We start from the raw sequence: 27,838 nt of genomic DNA, 5'->3' as shown, positions 1-27,838 counted from the left end.
GCGCGGGGCCGGGGCCCAGGGGACCCCGGGCCACGGAGAGCGGGAAAAGGATGGACTGCCCGGCCCTCCCCCCCGGATGGAAGAAGGAGGAAGTGATCCGAAAATCTGGGCTCAGTGCCGGCAAGAGCGATGTCTACTACTTCAGGTACCGCCCCAGGGGCGGGGAGGGGCGGCGGGGTCAGGTCGAGGTCAAGGGTCAAGAGTCAAGAGCTGGTCTGGCTGGGGATGACAGGATGAGGGCAAGGGCCCGGGGGATGAGGCCCGAGCACCAGAGTGAGAGTTGACCCCTGTGCAGTGACAGGCACAGTGTTTGAAAGGTGAGGGCCCAAAGGAGGGAGTCTTCTGTTGGAAGGTGTCAGAGGAGGGAAACTGGTTTGCCAAGAAAGGGCTATTCTGGTGGGATGGTTCGTCCACTGAAGGGTTAAAAGAAGGTGTAATTCATCGAAACTATAAAACCCAGTCACTGTTGGCTCCTGTCCCAGCCTGTCCCACATTCATCATTGCAAGAGTGTTTAATCATACACATGTGGAAGAATTAGCTGTCTGCAGTAACAAGGTTTCGGTTACTTCGGTAGAGTCAGGAAAGTTTCATGGGATACAGTTATTTGGGATGCCTGAAGTTTCTTGGAACTCCCTTGATGTTGCAGAACATAGTCTCTTTTGAGAACTGAAACACTGTAGTAAGTTGTTAGACTTACTAACATGTTACCTCCTGACCTCGCCTCCAAAAAGTGTATTGTACATAAGTGAAGAGCAGAAATACACTTTCCAGTTGCCTTCTGGAAATAGATTTCTATTTGTGAATGTGATTTCTTTCTTTTAATGCTTTGGTCAGTTATAGAAGCTTATAGAAGATAGTTTTGTCAGTGTAGAGCATGGTCTTTCCAGGAATCACCAGTAATAGTTCTATACATCTGTTGATATTCTGAGGAAAGATTCTACACATCTGTATTTTCAGGACATTTTCCCCACCTTTACCTTTCAGTTACAATCCTTCTCTTAGCTCCTTCTGAGTTCTATAACTTTGCATACTTGAAGGTAGTTTCTTTCCCCCACAAGTCATTATTTACAGCCCCCTTCCCCTGTTTAAACCTCTCAACTGGGGGCAATTTTGACACCCCCCCCCCAAGACATTTGGCCTTGTCGGGGGGACATTTTTGATTGTCACACCTGGGGAGAGGGTGACTGGCATCTAGTGGGTGGAGTCCAGGGATGCTACTAAATTTCCTGTCATACACAAGACAGCCCCCACAACAAAGAATTATCTGGCCCAAAATGTCACTAGTGTCAAGATTGAGAAACCCTGGCCTAGATGATTCAGGATTTTCATCTTAATGTGATCTTGCAATCATGTGGTCATGCTGCCCATGTTTTTAGTGTGGATGACCCAATAAGCTCGGAAAGGTGTCTGTGGCTATTGATGTCAGTGGAGTTATAAACAAATTTACTGAATTTTCTTGTAAACCATCCATTTATAGAAGGGAATATAAGCATGTTATATGCAGTGGCTGTGGAGGGTGTGCTTGTGGGCTGATTGAAGCATTTTTCAGGCCCTATATTTGAGTGTTGGAGCTGGTTGTTGTCAGCTATTTAGGGAGAAGACTTGCAATAATGTTATTAAGGAGTTTCTTTCTTCAAGTAGGTTAATACATTGCCTTTGGAAATGTATGTTTACACACACAATATAATATTTATGAACTGACAACACTTAAGTAGAACTAAAAGGTTAAAAAATATATATGTATGTGTGCGCGCACACACACACACACACACACACACAAGGATATCATCACTGCTGGTATAAAATGCAAACACGAACATATCCCTGATGGTTGCTCAAATATACGGATGAGTAGTTTCAATAAATTTGTTCAACCTTGTCAAGTGACAAAAAAAAGTGGTGCTGCATTAGAACTTATTTTTTCTCTTGATCCGAGACTCATCTTGAAATCTCAAATGATAAAATGGAAAACTTATTTTAAATATATAAATTTAATAATCTTGTTTTATATTTCCCCATTATTTAATGTTTAATTTACCTCAATAATAATGCTAAGAACGTTATTGTGGAAAAAATGGCCACTCCTCTCAAGTCCCCTTGGTGCTGTTTATTATAACTTTTTCACTTTTGTGTGTTCTTTCATTAACAGCAGGCAGTATGGGTAACCTGCTGTGAACTATGGCTGAGGTTTTGTAATAGGCAATTATATTTGACGGAGAATATTCTGTATGTGAACTTTTTGGAGAATAGGTAACTAGTCTATTCTCAGTAGAGTATCTTAAAGTCTGAATTTCACTCCCTGTGGCAGATCTCCTGGGATATGGTTTGTTTGGTTTTGAGATGACGTACTTGTTCAAACTAACTTTTGGTTATTGCACAGCTTTTTTGTTGTTTTCCTTGTAGTAGCTGGAAAAGTTATTTTGGAAAGTCAAATTACTGTAGTGCCCATTCTGACTTGTTGCTTAGTATTTTTTGGATGTATTGTAAATCTTTTGATGTTAACTTTTTTATACAAACTCAGTGAATATAGTAGGAAAGCTGATATGCTCAATTTAAAACAGACTTTCTAAATAGATTCATCTTAAGGTGAATCACAAACCAGTATAGTGATAGTTACTTGCTTAAATTAGTCTTTTTATGAGATACTGCTGTATGATTTTCTTTTTTCTTGTTTATGCAAAATGGAAAGGACACACATGAACAGATTTGTGTATAATCAGAGCTGAAAGGAGTGTTGTCTGTTATTTTTTATTGACAACCTAAAAGTGTTAGGTACTATGCAGGATTTTATCACCCAGTCTTGATTTTCTTCTACAAGGTTACATTCTAAGGCAGTAGGATACATGTGAGGAGTCCCTGAGTGGCACAAATGGTTAAGCATTCAACTCTTGGTCTAAAGGTTGGCATTTCCAACCCACCTACAGGCACCTCGGCAGACAGGCCTGGTGATCTGCTTCTAAAAGCTCACAACCTTGAAAACTCTTGAGCAGTTCTTCTCTGCACTCATAGGGTCACTGTGAGTTGGCAACTAGCAACAACGACAGGATACGTGTGAGGGCAGTGGTGGTTCAGTGGTAGAATTCTCTCCTTCCATGCAGGAGACCTGGTTTTAATTCCTGGCCAGTGCACCTCATGCATAGCCACCACTTGTCTGTCAGTGTCAGTGGAGGCTTGCGTGTTGCTGTGATGCTGCACAGGTTTCAGTAGCGCTTCCAGACTAAGACAGACTAGGAAAGAAAGCCTGGAGATCTACTTCCAAATGTCATCCAGTGAAAACCCTGTGGATCATCACAGCAGTTCAGTCCCATTGTGTATGGGGTTGCCATGAGTTTCGGGCTGATTTGACAGCAGCTAACAACAGCAGGATACATGTAGCATGATGTGGTACAGTAGTTAAACTGACTTGTGTCTTTAGCTTTCAGTGATTATTTTTCAGCTTTTGGTGTTACTGCTTTACATATTAGTGTCTCCACATACCACTCCACCCTTAAAAAACCAGTAGCTCACAAAACACCTGCCATATCTGTTAATAGGTGGGTTAAGAGTTAACTCTCCGATTGGTAATGTGAACACCTGCACAGATGCTAATAATGCTAATCCCTGAATTAGTTTACCCCTAGGGAGATTAATTTAAACAAATCTGTGCCTGTTAACGTAGGGTGTGGCTGACACTTATTAATTGGGCTGAAATTAAGGGCATGGAGAAAGCCTCACATTTGGTAAAATGTTTTTGACTGCTTCCTGAATCTGCCAAGTTCGAATAGGAAGGCGTGCCTCTGGTAGCCAGTTAAGCAATATAATTATGCCTTCTGTCAGAATTACTGATAGTATTGTGGCAGTTCATATATTATCATCCCAAGTGTGTTTTTAAAAAGGGTGTGGTTTGATAAGGCATTGGATCCACTGGTATAGTTGCTGAGAAAGTTCCTTGCCATCATTTAAACCCATTATTTGAACAATCATTTTCTAACTGGTCTACTTGATGCCTGTTATTTCTGGTGTATGGTTTCCTTCATAATACTTGTAGATTGATATTTTTTGAAATACAGTTTTCCTCTGCATAGGAACCTTTAGTAGCTATCTCGTGCCTTTTTTATCAAGTCTAAATTTGTTCAGTTCTAGATTCTAGTTTAAAGACATGGGAGTCATGGTGAACTATTACAGTTGCTACCATAAAATATCCACTAGTTGGATATTGGAAGCAGAATAGTAAACATTTTTGACTATCAAAATTATGATGCGTTTGCCCCTGAAATATTGTATGTACTTCTGATCCTTTCTCTGGAAAAAAGATACAGTGGAAGCAGAGAACAATTAAAATAATCATAGAGAGCAGGTACATGAACAGAGACTAAAAATCTCTTCTTGATCTGGAAAGAAGAGGACTCAGAGGAAGTGTAATTGAGGTCTATAAAATCGTGAGTGATACTGATAAAAGTAGGGGTCCCTAGGGGAGGCACCCGAGCACAGGGGTTAAGAGCTCACAAGTTGGTATTCCATCCTACCCGTGCTACAACCTTGAACATATCACTTAACTTCCCTGTGCTGTGGCTTCCTCGTTTGTAAAAGGAGTATGATTGCCCCTGTAGCTCACGGGAGTCCCGGAGTGGTGCAGACAGTTAATGTGCTCAGTTGCTCACTGAAAGACTGACAGTTGTGTCCTACCCAGAGGTACCTCGGAAGAAAAGCCTGGTAGTCTACTTCCAAAGAATCAATCATTGAAAACCCTCTGGAGCATAGTTCTACTTTGACACACATGAGGTTGCCATGAGTTGAAATCAACTAGATGATAACTGGTTATAGCTTATAGTGTTATACAGATTCAATTCCAGAACACTAAAATAAATATGTAGATATCTTGAAGCTTTAGATCAATTTAGGATTAATTAAGGGAAATAATTCCTTAAATAACTCCAATTGTATGGGTTGAACATATAAATAGGATAAAAATATAAAGGTATATACCATTTTTTACTGAAGGCTGGTGTGCTGCTTTGAAGGCATGAATTCTGAATCATGGAGGAGATCAAATTTCAACCATGCTTTTTTTTTTTGCCTTGGAGGGGAGTGGGGGAGACTCTCCCATGTATCCTTTGTTGGAGAAAATTGGCTGAATGGACCAGGGGAGAGATCCATTATAACAATTCTTATATATTTATGTGAAAATCTTCTTTGGTTTTCAATAAACTGGCCTCCTCCATACATTTTCTTTTTGGTTATTCCTATATAGTTGGACTTGATGTTCCCTGTATTACTCTCCATATTCATTTCCACAGAACCTGTGGCTTTCTCATATAGCTGTCGTTTTTCCCCCTGGGCATGGTGCTAAACACACAGATGCTAAATATGTGTTTCCCAATTGATATGACACTTAAAATTTTGCAAAACAAGCCGTAAGTGATTTCTTAGCTTTGGCTATAATACTGTGGTGTTGGGTTAGAATGAAATCGGTTGAGATCTCTTATTAAATGGAAAAATTTTCAAGCTTGTAATTTCCATTATTAAAGTGAGGGTATTGTTGAAGGTTGAAGGATACAAAGCCTTTTTCTGGGGTTTTGGATATTATTGTTAACACAAACACAAACCAAACTCGTTGGCATTGAGTCACATTTGACTTATAGTGACCCTGAAGGACAGAGTAGAACTCCCCCATAGGGTTTTCTAGGCTGTAAATCTTTACGGAAGCAGACTGCCACATCTTTCTTCTGCGAGTGGCTGGTGGGTTTGAACCGCCGACCTTTCGGTTAGCAGCTGGGTGCTTAACCACTGTGCTACCAGGGCTCCTTATTATTAACACTATAGAGATTATAATAACTATATTATTAATATATTATTAACATTATAGAAATACAGCATCAATGGTGAATAAGATGCTCATAGTGCATAGCGTAGCACCAGACCCAGAGTAAGAACTCAACACTTGAATTTCATTGACTATGTAGTATAGGATCTTATGTGCCTTAATTCTGAATGAGTATGGCACTTCTGTGTGCCACTCTCATAATTTTGGCAGCTATTAATATTATTTTGCTATATATATTATCTCACTGGATTCTTATAACTCTATGAGGCATAATTATCTCTATCTTACAGATGGTGAAACTAGTATAGGGAAGTTAAGTGATATGCTCAAAGTTGTACCCCTGATTAAGTGCAGTTTGAATTCTTGTGCAGACAGGCTGACCACAGAACTCTTGACCACCATGCTCTGCCTCTCAGAAATCCCTACTTAAATATTTTCAAATATTGCAAGACCTCATGCCTAATCCACTTTATTGAGCTTGGTGTATCACTAAAATAATGTAATTATTTGCATTCAGAAGTTGTCAACGGGTAGATTTAAATCCAATTTGGTATTAAAACCATTGTACCAAAAGATGACCTCAAGCTTTATGTAATGTTGTAGGGGAAAAAAATGAAAAAAAAAATTGTGCTAAATTAACACAGTTAAAACAGTTATTATTCTGGGTAATAAGAGTGATTATTTTGTTCAGAAATGTACTTTCTTTCTTTGATGTATGTTCAACCTAGCATTGACCCTGTTATTTCTCAGGTGTTCAGATAGGCAACACATTCTCTAATAGGCAGACTATAGGTCTTCTTTATTTTAAAAGCTTTCACTTAAATTAGAAGAAATCAAGTTGTCACTTGCAGACGGTAGTTCATGAGATCGTTTTATATGGTTCCTACAAAAAGCAGCAGCTCAAATGCTTCTGTCAGAGTTGAGTTAGAGTGGAAATGTACTTTAGAGAGTAATTAAGAAAGTTTTTTTTTTCTCTGTAGTTTGAAGGAAGGAAAGAAATCCAATATTTATTAAGTGCTTATTGTATAATAGGAAGTCTGACTTGCTTTTAGTCTTTTCTCTTAATATTGCCTGTTTAAAGCCTAGATCCAGAAGTGAAAGACAAATAGGTGTGGTGGAAATTATGCTCTGATTATTCTCTCAGCTCTACCATCACTTTTTTTATTTTTTATTTTAACCATCCTATCTTTTGATGATGCTTTATAGGAATTTTTGTTAGGGTACAGCATTGCATCTGTCCTACGTTTAATTTTTAGACTCTGCAAAGTTTCACCTACCAGAACACCACCATACCTGTTACTTATTGGAGGAAATACATAGCTCAAAAGGAACTGATACACATGCCTTCTAAAAATAATCTACAGCAGACATTGACAGATGATTTTTTAAATTGCTTTTAAAAATTTCTTACGTGAAATATATAGTCATAATTTAGTTTTAATTAATGGAACAAAATAGGTGATTTGCAAAGGAGGTGATGCTTTATTTATTATTATTATTATTTATGTTTTATGTCTTCTCAAGACCTGCATGATGAATTAAAAATCAACTATCAGCTTTTATCTCATGGATTTACTGTTTGGTTTGGACTTTTAATATCCTTTGCATCTCTTGCTTATTGTCTTTTTATTGTTTTTTGCCACCTCCACTAAGAAATGATTGGGGAAATTGTGAAATGAAATTTTACTTAATTTCATCAGAACTTCTAAAAACTAAAAGCTTCTTAAGGAAGGAGAATAAAAATATGGAATAGAATGAAATTTGAATTATAACTGTGACTCTCAAGACTGCCTTGTCTTCTTCCTGTTATAATATAAATTCAGATTCTTGTTTGGGAACTTGGTGTATATAAGTTCAATGTAAATATAAAAATAGTAAATACAATTTAAAATTAGATTTTAAAATAGAGCACTTAGCATTTGTCAAGAACAATTATGAGTGATTTACAAATGTTAGGTAAAATGGCATCATTCCCTTTTAAAGAAAAGAATGTTAATTTTTGAGCAACACTCTTTGCAGAAAATTTGAAAAGTACAGAAACGTATAAAGCACCGTTAACATATTGGAAAATTTTCTACCAGTCTTTTTTCTTTGTAAGCTTAAAAATCCAGTAGAAATTGTAAAATTAGTCGTTTGTGACCTATCCATATCGGGGGGATAACTTGCTTTGGTATATGAATGGTTATATGTGGTTTTGAAGGAGCCCTGGTAGCGCCATGGTTAAAGTGCTCACCTGCTAACCGAAAGGTAGGAGGTTCAAACCCACCAGCTGCTCTGCGGGAGAAAAGACCTGGAGATCTGTTCCCATAAAGATTACCGCCTAGGAAACACCCTATGGGGCAGTTCTGCTCTGTCCTATAGGGTCTCTCTGAGTCTGAATCGACTGGATGACACACAACAAGAACATGTGGTTTTGAATGAACTATCTTAGTATACTTTTTCTTGATCTTTTTGTACTGGAAGAATCCATAGATAAAGCAAGAGTGAGTGTCCTTAAAATTCTTTCTTATGTATATGAACTTATGTATGCATCAATTTAAAAAAAATCTTTCCCAGAGGCCCTAGTAGAATTAGGCACCTCCTGTGACATTCTGAACGTAATTTTATTAACTCTTAACCCCATCTGCTGTAAAAAAAAAAAACGTTGCTAGGTCTTTGTTGCCCACCAGATTCTGAACTTCCCCAAGGTTAGGGGCTGAGTCTGATTCATTTTGGAAGTCTCTGGTACATGAAAGGCTCTTAATAGATGCTTACTGAATGAAGCAAATGATTAATAATTTTCTCTAATACATGATCCTAAAGACTTCTAGTTAAGGCAGGCTGTAGATAGGCCTGCCTGCACTGTATGCTGCCTTGTGTCCCCTGCTGTACTGCAGCCTGCTTGATCTGTAGGATTTCTGAGGCTGTAATCTTTACTGAAGCAGACTGCCACATCTTTCTCCCACAGAGCAGCTGGTGGGTTTGAACCTCCAACCTTTAAGTTAGCAGCCAAGTGCTTAATCACTGTGCTAGCAGGGCTCTTAGACATATTGAGTAGCTGAAGTAAACGTTCTTATTTCTCTTTAAAGTGGTGTGTGTGTAGTGTTTATGTGTATGCTATATCAATATATATATGGAATTTTAGACCTGAAAGGAACTATAGAACATTTGATTTCCCCTTTAATATTAAAAACAAAAAATCATTTTATCCTTTGCTTTAAAAATCTGCCGTCAAAAATTGCTTTTGTATCATTTTGGGAGGATGATATGTAACAAGTAAGCTTTAATATTTAAAAAGGTAAAAAAAAAAAAGAGTTAATGTTTGTTTATTCTCAAACTTTTTTAATGCTATAGTTTATAGAATTTTCAGTGTGGAGATTTTTATTCCCCAGAAAGTACTTCCTGATACTGTTGGGCGGTGATGAACTTGTGAACACTGTGTAATCATATAGCTAGCCATCTGCCATCTGTGATCCCCCTTGCCACTCGCAGGCCAGTGTATCATATTCTACTCTGATTACTGCCACCCCCACAATTCATCCTGTTAGAAATTGATTAGAGTATATGTTAGGTTTGCTCAGACCTCAGGTCTGCTCAGAATGGTTTGACAAAACATCGTGATTATCCATATTACCAAAGTAACATGAAAAAATATGTTGTGATGTACTAGATGGGTAGTTTCAGAGTGTAGTTTCACTTGCAAGCAGCAGGCCTTCAGAACAGATCATTTTTTGTATCACAGACTGTTAGGGCATAGTGTAGTTGTCTACTTCAGTTAATGGTGATCACAGGTAAGTTTGTGAATACCACTAAATTAAAGTGACCATAATCTTAAGTTTTTCTGATTTCTCAATTAAATTTTCTTTAGATTTGAAAATAAGCATCAGATAAAATTTCTTTCTTTTAGATAATCTATACTTTAAAACCTTTAAGAGTTGCTTTAATCTTTGTAATAGAAATGAAAGTAGGCAAAGACATCATTCAAGTGATGAAATGTTCTTATAACGACCGGAAAAATACAACTCTTGTTGGTTTTCATTTAATTATCCTCAGTCATTTCTTTTCCTCAGGGTATTTAAATAGTGGGTAGGAGAAGTTAAAGAAGGATCATAAGTGGTTCAGGGCCGGCCTATCTAGAGGATAGTTCATAGGGAATTTTTCTTGTGGTTGAAAATGAAATGTTAGTATTTCATTACTGAGATTAGAAATAATCCCTTGGGCACAGTAAACTGAAATTGACTAATATTCTTCACTAGTCTACTAGAGTTAAGATAAATAATTTCCCTAAGTTATGACTTGATGATTTTAAAATAAAAGCTTTGTCACTTTAGATCATGGTGTTTCTGAGACTGGGAGCCACAGCAGCCATCTTAGAGAGTGGAACGATGACTGTGTCACTCTAAGACCAGAGTTTAAGTGACATTTGTTCTTTTTGTTCTTCTAGCATTTACTTCCCCAGTTTGCCACTTCCAGGATCAGGTTGCCATTGTGCAAATGGTTTGTCTCTAATGGGCAGAAATTCTGCTGAAACAGTGCCTTGAGCCTTTCCCCCCTGTATGCTTGCTTTCCTCTTACGCAGAGAAAGGTCCCTGGTCTTAAAATCCCCTGGAGCAGCTAGGTTGACTTTCCTTATAGCACCATGCACAAGCCATAGCATTTAAAAAAAAGAAAATGCTTCTACTACTGTTCTCTGAAGGGAACAATGTATGTGACAAGTACTTGTAGCTATCCAATATGGATGCTTAATGGAATTCCATCTTTGTGACGGGAAGTAGTGATTCCGTATGAATAAGAGATTACTGAATACCAGTGATATTTGAGCTTTCTTTTGAATATGCTAATAGTTAAAATTTGACTTCTACCCCATTTCCTTCATTGCTGATTTTTTCTATTAGTGGCAAGTGTCAAAACCAAAAACCAAACCTGTTTTCATCGAGTTGATTTGGACTCATGGCAACCCCATGTGTAACAGAGTATAACTGCTCCATAGGGTTTTCTTGGCTATAATCTTTATGGAAGCAGATCACTAGGCATTTCTTCCTCAGTGCTGCTGGGTGAATTCGATAGTAGTCGAGCACAAACCGTTTACTCCACCCAGGGACCTAGAGATTGTCAGTACCATCCATTTGATTTTTAAGATCAGTAAATTTAGGAAATATTTTAAGCCATGTTAAACTGCTAATCTAGAACATATACTATGCAATCACATTTCATGAGTATAGCCTTTTAACTTAGTTCTTAGGTACTTAATTAAATTTTCTGATTTGGAGGAGGTGTGTCTGATTTATCCTCTAAAGAGTTTTTTTCTGTAGAGGAATGCTATAGTGAGGCTCTGGTATGTTTTCAGTTGCAGTAGGTAACTGGCATTTCTACTCTTATGTAAGGAGCTGCTTATTGCAGGGTGCAGCTTATGAAATTAGTCAGTTAGGGTCTCTCAAAAGTGACTTTCTAGTTGGCTCTAAGCCATATGCTAATAATGGTAGTGCATATCTTTTTGCTTAAAGTTGCTACCATAATATTCTCATCTTCTGGAAAATTAGTTTGTATTAACAAGGTCTAGGAAGGAAACCCTGGTGGCGTAGTGGTTAAGAGCTACAGCTGCTAACCAGAAGGTCAGCAGTTTGAATCCACCAGCTGCTCCTTGGAAACCACGGGACAGTTCTACTCTGTCCTGTAGAGTCACTGTGAGTCAGAAGCGACTTGGCAGCAACAGGTTTGGTTCTGGTTTTTAAACAAGATCTACTCTTGAGCTCAGCTTTTATTGCACTGTTGAGATCTTAAATAATTGGAAGGCTACCTACTTGAAATACTCATTTTGTGGAATTTTTTTTTTTTTTAACTTTTTGAGGTATATCAAATAGTTTATCAGAACTACAGTAAAACCTGTGAAAGCTAGAACCTGTGTAAGGCGGAAACCTGTCAGAAAAGAAAAACTTAGATATTGTCACTAAAATGAGTGATGCAAAAGTGGTAAGACTGCACCCTGCCAAAGGCAGAAAACTTGTGAGACCCAGAAAAACTAGGCAGTCCCATCGAATTCCTGGCTGTACAGGTTTCTCTGTATTAGTTTAGCAGTAACTTTAATATCCAGTTATAAGAACTATATGACTATTCTAGCTTAATTAAAATCAGTTTTAATTAGATGATATAACAGAAGAATCTTTACCAAGTTTTCGTTTGGGTCCGTTAGAAATACTTCATTTCTTTTGTAGTGTAATATACTAACCGTAGAAGTATTTTCTAGTTCATTGTAAAAAATTCCATACAATACAACTTTTAAATAAGTGAAAGATTTATCATTCCACTGTGCCTGCAAATGAAAACTGCATACTTTTATTCAACTGATAAGGTTTCTTGCCATCAGAAAGTTATTTTGTGCAGTGCTACCTATTGAAACCCATTGCCATTGAGTTATTTCTGACTGCTAGCTACCCTTTAGGACAGAGTAGAACTGCTGCATAGGGTTTCCAGGGAGCGGCTGGTGGATTTGAACTGCCATCCTTTTTTGGTTAGCAGCTGAAGCTCTTAACCGCTGTGCCACTAGCCTGTGTAAATTATGTTTCAGGGTTTTAAAGCTCTGTTTGTAATACCCCAAGGTCATCTCTAAACACCCACTCTAAAATCACAGCATAGTTTGAATAGTACATGTTAAAGTGCCTACCTTGTTCTGCACTGGAAAGATTAGATTCTTTAAAAGTGGCACTGTAATTTCAGGTTGTTTGAATCATTAAGGAAATGTATAGGAATTGTTGGAATGAACTAGAATTATAGGGAATAGAGGAATTATTTCTAAATTGGATTGAGAAAGACAAAAAGCTTCATAGAGGAGGTACCATTTTCGATGGGCTTGGAGTCTTTAACAAACTTTTAACAGGCAGGACATTGCTCATGCTATTTCTTCCATAGGAGCCCTGGTGGTACAGTGGTTAAGCTTGGCTGTAAATCGAAAGGTTGGCAGTTCCAACCTACCAGCGGCTCCAGGGAAGAAAGATCCAATGATCTACTCCCATAGAGATTTCAGCCTAGGAAACCTTATGGGGCAGTTCTACTCTGTTCTGTAGGGTTACTATGAGTCTGAACTGACTCAACAGCATATGACAACAGCATTCCTTCCATATGGAAAGACATGACTGGAAAGTCAAAGGTATATGGCATATTTTGGTGACTGAGTAAATTCATTGAGTTTGGAATGTGGATACCTTGCTCAGGAGGTGAAAGGTCCCTGGGTGGCACAAACGGTTTACGGGCAACTACTAACCTGAGGTTGGCGGTTCCAACCTATGCAGCAGCACTGGGGAAGAAAGGCCTGGTGATCTGCTTCCGTAAAGATTACAGCTTAGAAAACCCTATGGAAGTGTTTACTCTGTAACACATTGGGGTCATCATGAGTTGGAAGTTGATTTGACAGCAATGGGTTTTTTTTTGTGTTTTTTTTTTTTTTTTTTTGTAGGTAGTGAAACCATTTTGTCAGCCTTGAGTCTGAACGTTTAGAACTTGATACTCGATGTGTGGCTGGGGGATGGGAGCACTAAGGATTATGATCTAGTCTTCTAGTTTGGATGAATAGATACCAGGTGGACAAGGATGTCACTAACAAAGATGGAGAATACTAGAAGACGATCAGGTTTAGGGGAAGAACTGTGTCGTGGGCAGAGATGATTTAAGTTTTGGATAGATAATATTGAGTGTTACATGCTGTTTTATTTTCTGATACAGAGCATAATTGGAGATCTGGGTTAGAATTGGAGTTGAGGTTTGCTCTGGTATGTTCTGGTTGTTTTCTGCACTGTTCTGTTGTGTTCTGGTTGTTATCTTCATCTGTAGTCTGAACTGTATACCTTGAATTGTGTTTCAGGAATACTTAGGTCATGTGGTTGTGGAAAAAGAATGTTGATAGTATCTTTAGTATCTTGCAGTCTGTGGTAGCAGAATACCACAGCTTTTGTGACAAGGTGGGATGATGTATCATTTGGACTTGACCCAGAGAGCAGTTCTCTTTGTTGTTCTAGGAGAATATTTTATTACTTGGTTTCCCTGCCTTTTCCCCTTTGCCTTCCTGTTCAATTATTTTCCTTTCCTATGGTCAGTTCTTACAGCGTTAAGTTCTATATACGATATGTTGGCTTCTTGAATGAGAGGTATTCTAGAATTCTCATAATTCTCTTCAGGTGACATACAGTGCTGATTTTAAGTTTATTCCGGCATATTTGGCTAAGAAGTTCTCCTAGATAAGACTTTGGGGATATTCTTTGTATAAAAATTTTTTTACAGATCATTGCTACATAGGAAGTTTTTTTTTTAGGAAGGACTAGTTTAGTTAACCTCTGTATAATTTTGAGACTTTTGTAGTTTTCCAGCTTTGACAATATTTCTTATAAGTAGTAAATTATTCTTGCTATGCTTCTCTAAGGTAGGAGTTGGGCTAACAAAACTTGGGTACAAAATGAGTTCAAACACATTTACAAATGTTTACCTTAATTTTCTTGTTTCAGTAGTTATATTTGGGAGCATTTAAATATTGCCAGTGTTCAAGAATTTTTTTTTTATTGTAAATGTTATAAGACCAAATATTATATGGATACCAAGTGTTTGTATGCATATGTACATGTTTAACAAGGGGTGTTGGCTCTGGGTATTTTCATGGTGCGCTTTGATTACTACTGGTGTCCTGTGTGTAATACTCACAGAAAAAATAGCATTTCAAAAGTCAATTTGGAAAAAAATGGTTGTATGTAAAGTTGAAGATGTTTGCAGTGTGCATGTTGTGCTGTGCATACAGTTAGAGTTAGGAGTCTGTCAGTGGTTGCTGAGCGAGTGACCAGTGGAATAATCTGTGGTTATATCTGTTAAGGGGTCCAGTGATGTGCCTAGTGGAGCGTTATATTAGGTGATACATTATCCCTTCTTACCGGAAACTTAAGAAGTTTCTTTAAAGTTTTAAAATTTCTTTAAAAATATTGACCTACCTAAAATTGTACTTTGGTAACAATTGGAGGCAGAAAGGAAGGCATGAAGAAAAGGTGTATTGAAGAGGCCTAGGCTTAAATACTGTCTTTTATACGGTTAACCTTATCTTTATTTATTTATTTTTTTAGTCCAAGTGGTAAGAAGTTCAGAAGCAAACCTCAGTTGGCAAGGTACCTGGGAAATACTGTTGATCTCAGCAGTTTTGACTTCAGAACTGGAAAGATGATGCCTAGTAAATTACAGAAGAACAAACAGAGACTGCGGAATGATCCTCTCAATCAAAATAAGGTTGGTTGATTTACTTACAGCATATGCATGTTATTTTAGAAGTTCTCCAAAAATACCTTACATTGTAATTATGAGAGCAAATTTTTTTATTTTAGATTGTCACTGGAATTTTGGTTGCCTGAATATTCTCCCCTCACTCCACAAAGTATTTTGATTCTTAAATCTGATTTAGTTTCTCATAGTTGGCAGTACTTATGTAGGTAGGTATTAGCATAAGTAAATTGTGCATAATTGAAAACATGTCGCTATCTCTCTAGGCCAACATACATCAATCACACTTTTGGCCAGTTGGGGCTATTATTTGCAAAATATTTCTTTATTGGTTAATTATTCCTTTTTATTTATTTATTTATTGCCTAATAGTCCCCATTTACCCCAAAATAGATAAAATTGTAACTTGGCAAGTATCCTTTCTACATAGTTTATAATTACACATTAATTTTTAGATTCAGGATTTGAGAAAGTTTTTATTTTGAACTTTTGATGATATTGAAGATAATACCTCTTAGGAATAATATTCTCATCCTAATACTGTGATTGGAGGTTTTTCCATTAGCTCGAAAAAATATTTTTTTTAGCTCTAATTTTTATTGAGCTGGTTAGTTGATAGTTTAATGTTTTTAGGAATCTAAACAAATAGCATTCTGAATTATAGTAATTTAATAGTATTGAAACGCCCAGATATTTTTACAAAGAAAACTTCCTCCCCGCTCCACCCCCTGCCCACTGCCCCTCACTCTCCCTGCACGCACCCCATCCCCCACATGCATCCCACTGCACACCCCCCACACAACCAACTGATCTTAACCATTTTATCTCAAATTTTTCTTTCTCTACATTTCAGGGATATGTGCGTATGTATGTTGCCACCACAGTTGTCTCACACTCATTATGTGAGAATAGTGGAGGGAGAAGTAGGAGGCTTTTTTTCTTGGGAGATGACGTGAAACTTGCTTGCACCTTAGAAGTGTTGCGTTCATTGTAGGAACCCAGAGGCAGTGTAATGGAGTGGAAAGGGCCTTGGACCCAGCCAGACATGGTTTGATGTATTGACTCTGCCATTTACTAGCAGATACAGTCTTGGTTGAATTTCTTAACCTCTGAGGGCCTTAAGTTTCTCATTTGTATAATAAAGGCAATAAAATCTTACCTTTAGCAATATTGTGGTGAGTAAATGGGAATTTATGTAAAAACATCTAGCCATAGTATTTGACACGTGTAAGTGCCTTGCCTTTCCCTATTGCTCCTTGCATGTGCTCCACCTTCCTGAGCATTAAGCTACCCTGATGAACAATTTGGAAAGGAAACTTTCTGACCTAAGCTCTCTTACTCCTCATCTTTTTACTTTTTCAAAAGTGTATGGGGATCTCTATTTCATATCTGTCTTTATTCAGAAAGTCATGTATGCAGTTGGTTATACCAGTTGAGAGGTCTGAGCTGGAAAGTCATTAGCACATAGATAGTATTCAGAGTAGTAGGACAGGAGAAGTTCACCCAGCTACAGGAAAGTTTCCAGGACTAATAGTTTGTTTTACTATTGGAAGTTTAATTTCCAAAAATTGGTATGGGGTCAGAATGCATTCATTCCTCATGTCATAATACCTTGCATTGGTTTCCGTAGGGGCCTTGGCAGCATGTACCTTATTTAGAGAGGCAGAATGGGTAGGGAAGGCTGAAATTACCTCTGTATTGCTTACCTGTGGGGTTAGTCTGGGTTGATCATTATGAAGATGTTAAGAAGGATAAGAAATAGGGATAGACACAGAGGGAGCTCAAGGTAGGACCTTGTGTGTGTATAGAGGTGAAGCTCCCTGATTTCAGCTTAAAGAAACCATTATTCTAGGCTTATTTTGCTTCTTAAATGTACAGAGGAAAGTTAAGATTTATTCTAAAGCTGCCTTTTAAAATGTAGTTATTTTAACCGCATTGCTAGGCATCTAGAGAAGGGGCTCAAATATTTATGAAGTGAATGGAATACTTTCAAATTGCCCTGTTATCAGAATCACAGTTTAGCTACATTAAGTGTAATGTGAAGATTTACTTTCTGACAGTTAATGATTCATTAAAATACAAAACCAAAAAAACTAATTCATCTCTTTAGTTTGTGTACACCTTTATGCTCTAGCTGCGCTGGACCACTCATCATCCTGCACCATGGCATGTGCTTTCAAGATTCTGCTTGCTCATATGCTGTTTCCTCTGCTTGGAATGTGCTTCCCCCCTTCCCCTCCATCTGGCGAACTTCTCATCCAAGGCCCGGCTCCATTGTCTCCATCTCTGTGAAGCCTGCCCTGCATACTCCAGGCAGAACCAATCCCTCTTCCATAACACTTCCCTGGTGCTTTGCCATTGTATCTGTGGTTGTTTGTCTGCTTTAGCTAGCCTGTGAGCTCCATGAGGGCAGGGACCATGTCTTTTTTTGTCTTTGTATCTGTAGTCCAAAGCCTAGCCACCTGGTAGGTACTTAATAAATGCTTGCTTTGTGTTTGTTTGATTTAGTGTCCATCTCATTCCAGAAGTTTATAGTGGTAATAAATATTTATTCAATGAATAAATTAATATACCATACATTATTTTGGAATTGCTTTTATTTTCATTGTTTTTTTTTTTTTTTGATGATTTCTATCTGAATTTGGGGGGGCATGGTCTTATTTTTTGCATCTGATTTTATTTTAGGTAAGTAGTCAGAAAACGAAGTTTTGCATTTTTAAAAATAAACTCTTGGAGTGACACCAACATTAAGTACCTCTATAAAGCAGAAAACGTATTTGTGGCTAATTAAGTAATGATTATTATATTTTTTTATAGCAGTACTGTATAAAGAAAGTTTTAATGACCAATATACTGAGAGATTGAAAGTGATTAGTTGGAATCTAAGATAGTGTGTTACTATGTAGTTATAAACCTGACTGAAGTGCAATACTGTAATTATTTTTTTAACTCCTGTCTTGAAAGAATTGGAGATGTATTAATAAGCTTTGAAACAGGCTAAACTGTAATTTATATGGACTGATTATAAGCTGTGATTTTAGTATTTCTTCCATATCAAAGGTGAGTTTATTAGTGGTGAATATTTTCGGATGTGGTTGGAAAGATATTTTTGAAGGTCTTGCAAAGCGTTTTTTTTTTTGGGGGGGGGATGAGTGAGTGGGGTAGAGTGCGTTTTGTCTTTTGATTAATATCTACTACTGTTTTACAGTACCTATTCCTGCTTGCCTCAAACTCAGTCTTAACTTTTCCCTGAAAATCCCTTTCATCTTTGATTATATTGAACCTGGTTAATTTTCTTGCCACTGCCATAATCATTTCCAGCCACCACTCCCATCTCCATCTGGCAAAGTAGAGTAGAGATAGCAAGTAGGTTACTGCAGATGTTCCATCAGGTTAGTGAGAAAAGACTGGAGAAAGATTTGGAGATCATCAAAGTAGAGTTGATATTTGAAATCATGAAAAGCTTTCTGATTGTCATTAGGTGCTGTTAAGTTGGTTCCAACTCATAGGACACTACGTACAACAGAATGAAACACTGCCCAGTCCTGTACCATCCTCACAATTGTTATACTTGAGCCCATTGTTGTAGGCATTGTGTCAGTCCATTTCACTGAGGGTCTTCCTCTTTTTCACTGACCCTTTACCAAGCATAATATCCTTCTCCATCTCCAGGGACTGGTCCCTCCTGATAACATGTCCAAAGTAAGTGGGACAAAGTCTTGCCATCCGTGCTTTTAAGGAGCATTCTAGCTGTACTTTTTCCAAGACTAATTTGTTCATTCTTACTCAAAGCTTACTCAAAGAGAAGATTTAGAGCAACACAGTCCAGTAAAACTTTCTGTGATGGAAGTATTTTAGCCACTAGTCACATGTCACTATTGAGTACTTGAAATGTGGCTAGTGTGACTGAATAACTGAATTTTTAATTTTATTAATTTAAATAGTCTCGTATGCCTAATGACTACATGATTTGACAGCATAGCCTCTCAACATGTAAGTAAAACAAACCGTTGCTTCAAAAGTGAAAAAGGCAATGTGTTCAGATTTGTGAATATGGATATATTCTACATATCTCTGGAATCTTTCAACAATACAGAAGATATTATTTAGGCATTTCTGTAGGCTTTGATTTTTCAAACAGGTGGTGCATCAAGGTTTCATAGATGTGACCCTCAACATTTTAAGAAGGAAGCTGAGAGAAGAAGCAAGTAATGGTCATCTCAAGATGGCAGTTTCTAGAAAAAATTAGGATTCGATAAAGAACAGTTTAATGATTCTAAGTGCAAGATGTGTTCAGGGAACTGCAACCACCTTGGTCTTGTTGCTAGAAATTCTTTTTATTTTCATCTTCTAGATGTATAAACATAAAACTGAATTCCTTGTTGTTTGTAGCTCATAACACCACCAAAACATAAAGCTACAAAACTAATAAAATTAAAGTTCCCTAACATTAATGTGACATATGCTGTATTTTACAAATTACAGTATGAATATGGTATGGGACAAGTTTTTTTTTGTTTGGCTTGCCAATACTACTACTACCATGGGAAGACTCGGTTCTGTCACCACATTTCTCTGTTCACACACGTTAGAGACGTTTGGAAATACAGAGCATCATATTTTCTTGGTTGGATGGAATCAATTGTAGTATTAACTCTGCCATTATTCACTTCTCATGAATTGATTTAAGGTGGTATGCCATTGTGGTTATATACACAGACTTGAATTCTGTATGACTGTGTTCTAGGTACTCAACCAGATGATCTGGAAGGTGCTTGTTTTAATTATCCTTAACAAAATAATAAAGTTTTGTAGAGAGCTCATATAATAGGATAAAAAAATACGCGTATCGCATTTAGTCAGGATAAGTATTGTTTTATGAGACTTATGGTACATGTGTGTACTAAGTCATGATGTAAAATGTATTTTTACTCTTAGTTGAGGTTAAAAAAGTTTGAGAGCCACTGAATTAAGGGGTGAGTGTACAGAGTAGGAGGATGAGTGGTGGGTGATACTGGGCGATCTAAGAGACTTGGCTATCTGGTTATTACCTAGGTAGACAGATGTGTGGCATAATGGGATTAATTTTGATAATTTCTAGAAGATAGTACATAAACAGTTTAAATATTATGATCCAGACTCTTCAGAAAGGAGATGCGCATACCTCTGCTGGATTATTGTTACAAACAGATTTATAGAACGCTTCTATGCAACTATGACCTGTCTGGAACTCTGAATCCCAGAAAACTGACTTCATTCCTGACCTTAGTGCTCAGTCTTCTACAAAAATGATCTGTCACAGGGCTACAGAGGGGAGTGTCTGCTCCTTTAACCCCTTCACTTACATCCCTAAGCGACAGTAGTTTATCATTTGGGGCAAACTGGATTTTCATCTAATTTTATTAGTTTCCAAGATCAATTAGCTCTATTTATGTCTCAGTTACTATGGGTTTCTGTGCAACTTATCCAAGGAATGGCCTTGTCACATCTCTATAACTTGCCCGTTGGCATCCTTATTAATTGACCTTTCCACTTTGCCCTAAAGTATGACTAATCGTCATGCCAGTCTTTTCAGTTCCACTCTTCCAAGGAGAGTGTATAAGATCTAAGGCCACCCACAGGGTCTGTCATTGGGCTGCTGGGAGTTTATGAACCCTTGAAATTAAATGGAGAATTTTGGCATATTGTATGTTTTTCACCAGAGATGCCTCAGGAGTCTTTGATAGGACCACTGTGCTAAATTTAGGTTGTTTTCTTTTTTTGTAACTGTACAGAGGAAAAGTTACTATGGCAAGTTAGTTTCAGTGAGACGGTCTAAGCTCTCAGGTTCATAATTAAAGAACGTTTTCCTCCTGAACTTCAGCTCTAAGAGCAACATGACAAGCTTCTTACCAATTAGTGCAAAGTTTGTTTTATTGGCTCAGTCTCATTTTGGCAATTTGCTTAGTTCTAGATTCTTTTGTACTCTATTTCTCATTATTTCATGAGCTAACAGCACTATGATTGACAGTGATTTTGCCAAAAATACCATCTGGAGACTTAGGATTATTTTCCCATGGGATGCTTGTGTAGGGCTGGCTGTGTGATTCAGAGGAAGATGCTGGCCATGTTTATCTATAAGCATTACTAATGTTAAATATTAATAGATTGCTCCTACATTTATAATCTTGAGGCATATAATACAAATGACTCCATTCTTGGCTTAATGATTTTGAGATGGATATTGTGGATTACAGTGAATTAGAATAGTATCCACTTAGCTCTTGTAACTGGTTTGACACAGAAAATGAGACCACTCAAGGTTAGGGGCTGCATAGCACACACAGGACCTTACATGCAATAGACATTTTCTCCATTCCACAAAGATTTTTGAGCACATTCTATAAGCTCAAGTATTCTAGATTCTGGGAATATAGAAGTTTCTGTGTTCATGAAGCTTATATTCTAGTGGACTAACAACTAATTAAAATATTTAGTGACTTCAGAGTAATGTAAGAATGGGTAGCTATTTTAGTTTGAGTGATCAGGAAGATTCTCTGAAGGGATTTATAGGCAGGTCTGAAAGACAAAAAGGAGCCAACTATAGAAAAAACGGAAGAACATTCCATGCTGAGGGAATACCCACCCACTGCTGTAGGGTTTATTCCTATTCATAGCAACCCTATGGGACAGAGTAGAACTGTCCCATAGGGTTTCCAAGCCTGTAAATCTTTTTTTTTCTTTATTGTTGAGAATACACAGCAAAACATACCAATTCAACCGTTTCTGCATGTACAATTTAGTGACATTGATGACATTCTTTGAGTTGTGCATCCATTCTCATCCTTTTCTGAGTTTTTCTTCCTCCCTTAACATAAACTCTGCCCCCTAACGTTCCTTTCTACTCTTGAGTTGCTGTTGTCACTTTGACCCCATACAGACAGTTCTTAAAAGAGCGTAATTCTCAAGGCAGATATTTTTTACTACTTAAGCTAGACTATTGTTTGGTTTTAAGAAGACTTTAGGGAATATTTTTAGTTGAAGTTTTAAAGAATATTAGGGCAATAGTTTCAAGAGTTCACCCAGCAAGGCTGTAAATCTTCATGGAAGCAGAATGCCACATCTCTTCCACAGAGTGGCTGGTCGGTTCGAACTGCCGACCTTTCAGTTAGCAGTTGAGCGCTTAACCACTGCACCACCAGGGTTGCTTGCAGAGGGAATCCTGTTGCCGTTGAGTGGATTCTGACTCAGCGACCCTATAGGGCAGAGTAGAACTGTCCCATAGGGTTTCCAAGGAGCGGCTGGTGGATTTGAACTGCCGACGTTTTAGTTAGCAGCCAAGCCCTTAACCACTGCGCTACCAGGGCCAGTCAGTGCAAAATCCTAAGGCAGGGATGCACTTAGCATAGGAGGGCAAAAAGAAAGCCAGGATGGCTGGGGTTTACTAAGTGGGAGAACAGTACTAGGTGAGGTCGGAGAAGTAGACAAGCTTGATTACAGGGCTTTGCAAGCCAACATGAGTGGTATGAAATGCCATATAAGGTCCTTAAATAGGAGTAATATTACTTCGGCTGCTGTGTGGCTAATGTAGAGATGTAGAAGTCAGGGACCAGTTAGGCTATTACATTTGCCCAGGCAGAGATGATGGTGACTTGGACAGTGTGTGTTTAATGAATGAATAAAGGAAGAAAGGGTAATATGTACCAAAGGGCACTGGAACTAGGTAGTATTCTTTGTCCAAAGAAGCAACCCTTGTGGCACAGTGGTTGAACACTGGGCTGCTAACTGAAAGGTTAGTGGTTTCAACCCACCAGCCACTCCACAGGAGAAAGATGTGCCAGTCTGCTTCTGTATTGATTTACAACTTTGGAAACGCCATGAGGCAGTTCTGCTCTGTCCCATAGGCTCAGTATGAGTTGGAAGCTATCAGCTGGAATCGACTCAGCGGCAGTGGGTTTGATTTTGTCCAAAAAACTTCTAATTTCCTGTTATATGTAGAAATAGCCATAATAAAGGATATCTGTCCTTAGCTAGTGAAGATACCTTCACCTAATTAAATAAAGGTAACAGGTTATTTGCTAACAGCACTGTTAGATTATTTTTTGGCAAATTTGTGCCATGTATTTAGATATTGATTGGACAAAGATTACTGGGAAGCAAAAAGTGAACAAAAGAACTTCAGCCATCTTAGCAAATAAGCTTGCTGATAATAATCTGGTCAGTACAATACTAGGTTTAAATCATAGTACTTCGTATGTATTCAGGTGTTGTAGAAACTATTGAGAGTGCCTGGGCTTGCCTGTAGTGCTAATAATGCAGGTAGATATGGGGACATAGCTGCCCAGGCTTTGGCAAGATCTATTTTGGATGCCCAGGTTTCTGTTTATGATTGAGGTCTTTCAGTAAGTTTTATAAATCCAGAAGTTAACTAACTTTGTAGACTCTAGGTCAGAGACAGAATTAAGCTCTACAAAAAATGATTTGTATGACTTTTTCTCTGGAGGACATGTACACAGCTAATGCCAACCTAGACGTAAAGGAGATTAATTACATACAGTGGATGCCGTAGTTTGAGTAGTGTTGCTCTAGGTATCTGTTTGGTTGAAACTCATTAGTGTCTTTTGCTATAGTCCTTTAGTAACTAAAGCTCCAAGAAGTTATTTTTGAAGAGTTTTGAAGCAGAACTCTTCAAAGCTTGTTTTCAATGCTGAATGCTAGTCCTCCAGCTCTTCTATTAACAAGTATAGTCTTTTTAAAATGAACTCAAAGTGTAGTCCATCCATCCTTTTAATTTTTTAACATGATACTGCTGATCTTAAAAACAAAAGGAATATCTTCTTCCTCACATAGGATATTAGACTAATTGGGTTTTCTGTACAAAATTACAGACGCAAGTTTTACTCATCTTTTCTTTCTGGAAAAACCTATGAAGATAGTGCAACCTTGTTAATATACTAAGAGCCATTCAGTTGTCACTTTGAAACGGTAAATTTGTGTGCCTTATCTCAATAAATAGAATGAAAGATTGTGAAGGCACTTGGCATTGTTGGTTTTTGATTTTGTGGAAGGGCATTAGCTGTTGGTCACTGTACAAATCTGAAACTACTTTTTGAGGATAATCTTCGTTTGACCTAATGATGCCATTCAAGGTCACCTTTGTATGAACCAGGGCTTTCCTTCTAGGTAAGCTAGTTTTCTAAATTTCAATAGCATGTTCAAAAACCAAAAGCAAACCCGTTGCCGTCGAGTGGATTCCAACTCATAGCAACCCTGTGGGACAGAGTAGAACTGCCCCATAGGGTTCCCAATGTTGTAATCTTTACAGAAGTAGTTCGCCACCTCTTTCCTCTGCGGAGTGGCATAGCATGTTCAATAGTATGTTAATGCTAATGATAGAAATAAACTGTTCAGTTTGTGGGCCAGCATGACTCTATAATAAACCTATTTTGTTAATTTTCTCTCTCCCACCCCTAGAATGTAAGCTCCCAGGGTAGGGATTTTGGTGTTTTGTTCATAATGGTACATTCATCATCCAGTCAGTGCCTGGCAGATAGTAGACACTCAGTATTTGTTCATGACTGACTGAGAGCTGCATCAGTACCAGCACCATCAAACTGGCATTATCCCGTTTGGTCTTTATAAGAATCTTGTTCAATAGTTATTGCCATCTCCTATTACAGGTGAGGAAACTGTCTTTAAAAAAGTAGTCTTTGCTTCTCACGTTGGGGTATGAATATCTTTTGGGGAGAAGTAGTGTACGCAGAACCACAGAATAAAAATGATTACTTGAATGATACTTAAATGTCAGCTTTATTTAAACATTTTGGATAGGAAGAGCAACATTTTTACACTAAAACAAACATGGTTAATTTTTAAAATAAAGTGTATACTTTGCACAAATTTTAAAAAGATGGAATGAACCCTCCTGGCTCTTGTCATTGAATGTGTACAATTTAAGCTCCCTGTCATATACCTTCATTCCAAAGCCAGGCTGAGAAAAGTGGTATTTAGAATATATAGTTTAAATCCATGGTGTTCAAATTATCCTCTGTGAAGGCTTTACAAGGTATGTGCTGACCTGGATAGTTTTAAAGGAGCCCATTGTGATATCCTTAACTTCCATATGAGGCTCAGTGATAAAATTCATGCCTCCCATGCATAAGACCTGGGTTCGATTCCCAAACAATGCACCTCAAGCACAGCCATCAGTGGAGGCTTGTGTGTTGCTGTGATGCTGAACAGGTTTCATTGAAGCTTCCAGACTAAGACAGACTAGGAGGAAAGGCCTGGTAACCTCCTTCCGAAAATCTAGTGAAAACCCTATGGATCACAACACTGCTATCTGATCTGGCTGAGCATGGTGTTGCTGTGAGTTGTGGGGAGGGGCAACTTGGTGCCAGCTAACAATCGCAACAGCTTCCATATACTTTTACTTTCAGTTAATCTGAGAATGTACCTGTGATGGAAGCACAGGTTCTTTTTTCCCAATTCTCTTTTCATAGTCTCCCTTCTTTCATTTAATGAAAGAAAAGCATACTTCTCACCCACAATATTACCGTGGTGTAAAAGGTTTGATCCCCAATAAAGGGACAATTTGAAATACTGGTGGAATGAATGACTCGGTAACTCAAATCTTTCCACAAGTACAATTCTTTGCTTTAAACAAAATTTACAGAGGGCTTAATGTAGATATCAGCTGATTATTAACATTTTTTGATAGTCCATTATGGTGTTTTGACATATGACTCAAAAGGAGTTCAAAGAATTGAGTGACAAAATAAAACTCTTATCTACTCATTTACACGAACAAGGTTTCTCAGTGCTTCATCTATAAAACAAAGAATAGGAATAGAATTGATCTCATCTCATTCTAGCAATTATTAATACTCATCTAAGGACATAAGGTTATTTTTTTTAATAAAAAATTTCATTAAGGTCTATATTTCCAATAAAATGCCATCTTTTATGTTTAATTATTACAATTTATAATTTACAATTTTTTGGTTAGGTATATGGTAATAATTGTAATATATCACAAAAAATGTATTTATCACTAAGCTTTATGGTCATAGAAAATTACAATTTTTTTCATGGTATATATATTTGATCAATTGAAGGTTTTCAAGTTTAAAATAGGAAATAACTATATGGGAATTAAATTATTAATTCAAATAGAAAAAGGAGTGAAATAAAATTTGTAACCGCTTGAGAGTTTATTCATGTCTTGATGGTTAATGGTGGGTATATTTAGATTCTGTGAGATACATTTTAAAGTGATGTAACAGTTTTATTAAAAAATGTCTAAGATACCCTGTTGAGTGCATCAATTGCACCTGTTTACGTTAAATAACATGAAATGTTCTGGATGTCAACTTTATAAATGAAGTACATACATTTTCAAAATTCTTTTAGTAGGTAAGAATGCAAAAAATGTTTGAAAACCACTAGTTTTTGATACATGCTTGTTAGGACTTTAGTTATCCTGTTTTCTATCCTTAAGTTAAAAAATCAGTTGCCATTGAGTTGATTCCAAGTCATGGTGACCCTGTGTGTGTCAAAATAGAACTCTGCTCCGTAGGGTTTTCAATGGCTGACTTTTCAGTAGATTGCCAGCCCTTTCTTCTGAGGCACCTTTGGGTGCACTTGAACCTCCAACCTTTTAGTTAGCAGATGAGTGGGTTAACTGCTTGCACCACCCTGGGACTCCTTTAGTCAAGTTAGATCACTGAAAGGCTACCCAATAATTAGGCCACACTAGTCTCTTTCAGAATCACCTTCACTGAATTGTCCTTTAAATGTTATATTCTTGGCTTTTGTGGAAGGCCATTGAAAAGGAAAAGTATTTGAAATCTGCTTAATATGTGTTGTAATGTTGAGTGCCTTTATACATTATTTAGTTTTAATACCAGGACAGTGTTTATTTTCCTCATTAATTTCCTCTTTTTGCCCACATCCTCAGAAAGTTCAGATCCACTTTTGAGCTCAGCCTTAGTATCATTATTGACCTTTTCAAAAGGAAATTTGTTTTTTCTTGTCCTTGATTTCCTATTTTTAAAAATTAATTTTTATTGCATATTTATCCATTGCAAGTATAAAAAGAGCCACCTCAGATAACTTGTTGAAAAGAGAAGAAATATAGGTTTGAAAAATAAGATTTATTTTTGTATTTTTACCAGCACCTAGAGGAATAGAATAACCCAAAAGACCCTCAAAAATTGAGTTACTTAAATACTTTTAGCTTAATACACATATTAATATAAAATTCTTTAAATTTTGATTTGAGGGCTAGCCTGTAAACAGAAGATTGATCAGAGATTGGAAACTATTAATTTTAATCTTAGAATGTGTATGTTTATCAATTTAATTTTGTAATATAAAAAACTGCTTCACTTTTTCATATATTGAAAGGGGAGGGTTCAAATATATAATACCTTTAATCTTGTCTCATACAAAAGTGTTTTCTTTTTAAGTCCTAATTTCATGACAGATTGGTAGCTATGAAATTTGGTAGAAAAACTCTGACACAAAACTGGGCATGACTTAACAGTGACTATTTTGCAGTCCCTAGGGGCAAGTGGTAATAAAATTTGCTGTGACAGATTCTGGGAAAACCAGTTAGTGTAGCTTGACAGATTACTCAACTTTACATGATACTGTTTTAGAGTACAAAATTAGTGAAAAAAATTCTGTCTTCTGATTTCAAGCCAGTTAAAACACAAAAAATAATAAAAAACCAAAGTAAGATGGAGAGAAGAGTAATGCAGCACATCTGGAATAATGCTGCTGGAGAATGAACGTCTCCATTGTCAGAAAACAGAAGTTAATTGTAT

The 27,838-nt window shown here is 37.3% G+C and overlaps 1 protein-coding gene across 1 annotated transcript in view; it reads left to right on the top strand.

Moving 5' to 3' along the window:
* Positions 1 to 27,838, top strand: part of MBD2 (methyl-CpG binding domain protein 2) — a 58,786-nt gene that overhangs the window by 307 nt on the left and 30,641 nt on the right. The window contains exons 2-3 of the mRNA XM_023733941.1: positions 1 to 145; positions 14,879 to 15,038. Of these exons, the coding sequence (XP_023589709.1) occupies positions 1 to 145; positions 14,879 to 15,038 (305 nt within the window). The remainder of the gene's footprint in view (positions 146 to 14,878; positions 15,039 to 27,838) is intronic.

This window comes from Trichechus manatus, unplaced genomic scaffold, assembly GCF_000243295.1.
Source record: "Trichechus manatus latirostris isolate Lorelei unplaced genomic scaffold, TriManLat1.0 scaffold00063, whole genome shotgun sequence".
Lineage (NCBI taxonomy): Eukaryota > Metazoa > Chordata > Mammalia > Sirenia > Trichechidae > Trichechus > Trichechus manatus.
This window is presented reverse-complemented; position numbering and strand designations above follow the sequence as displayed.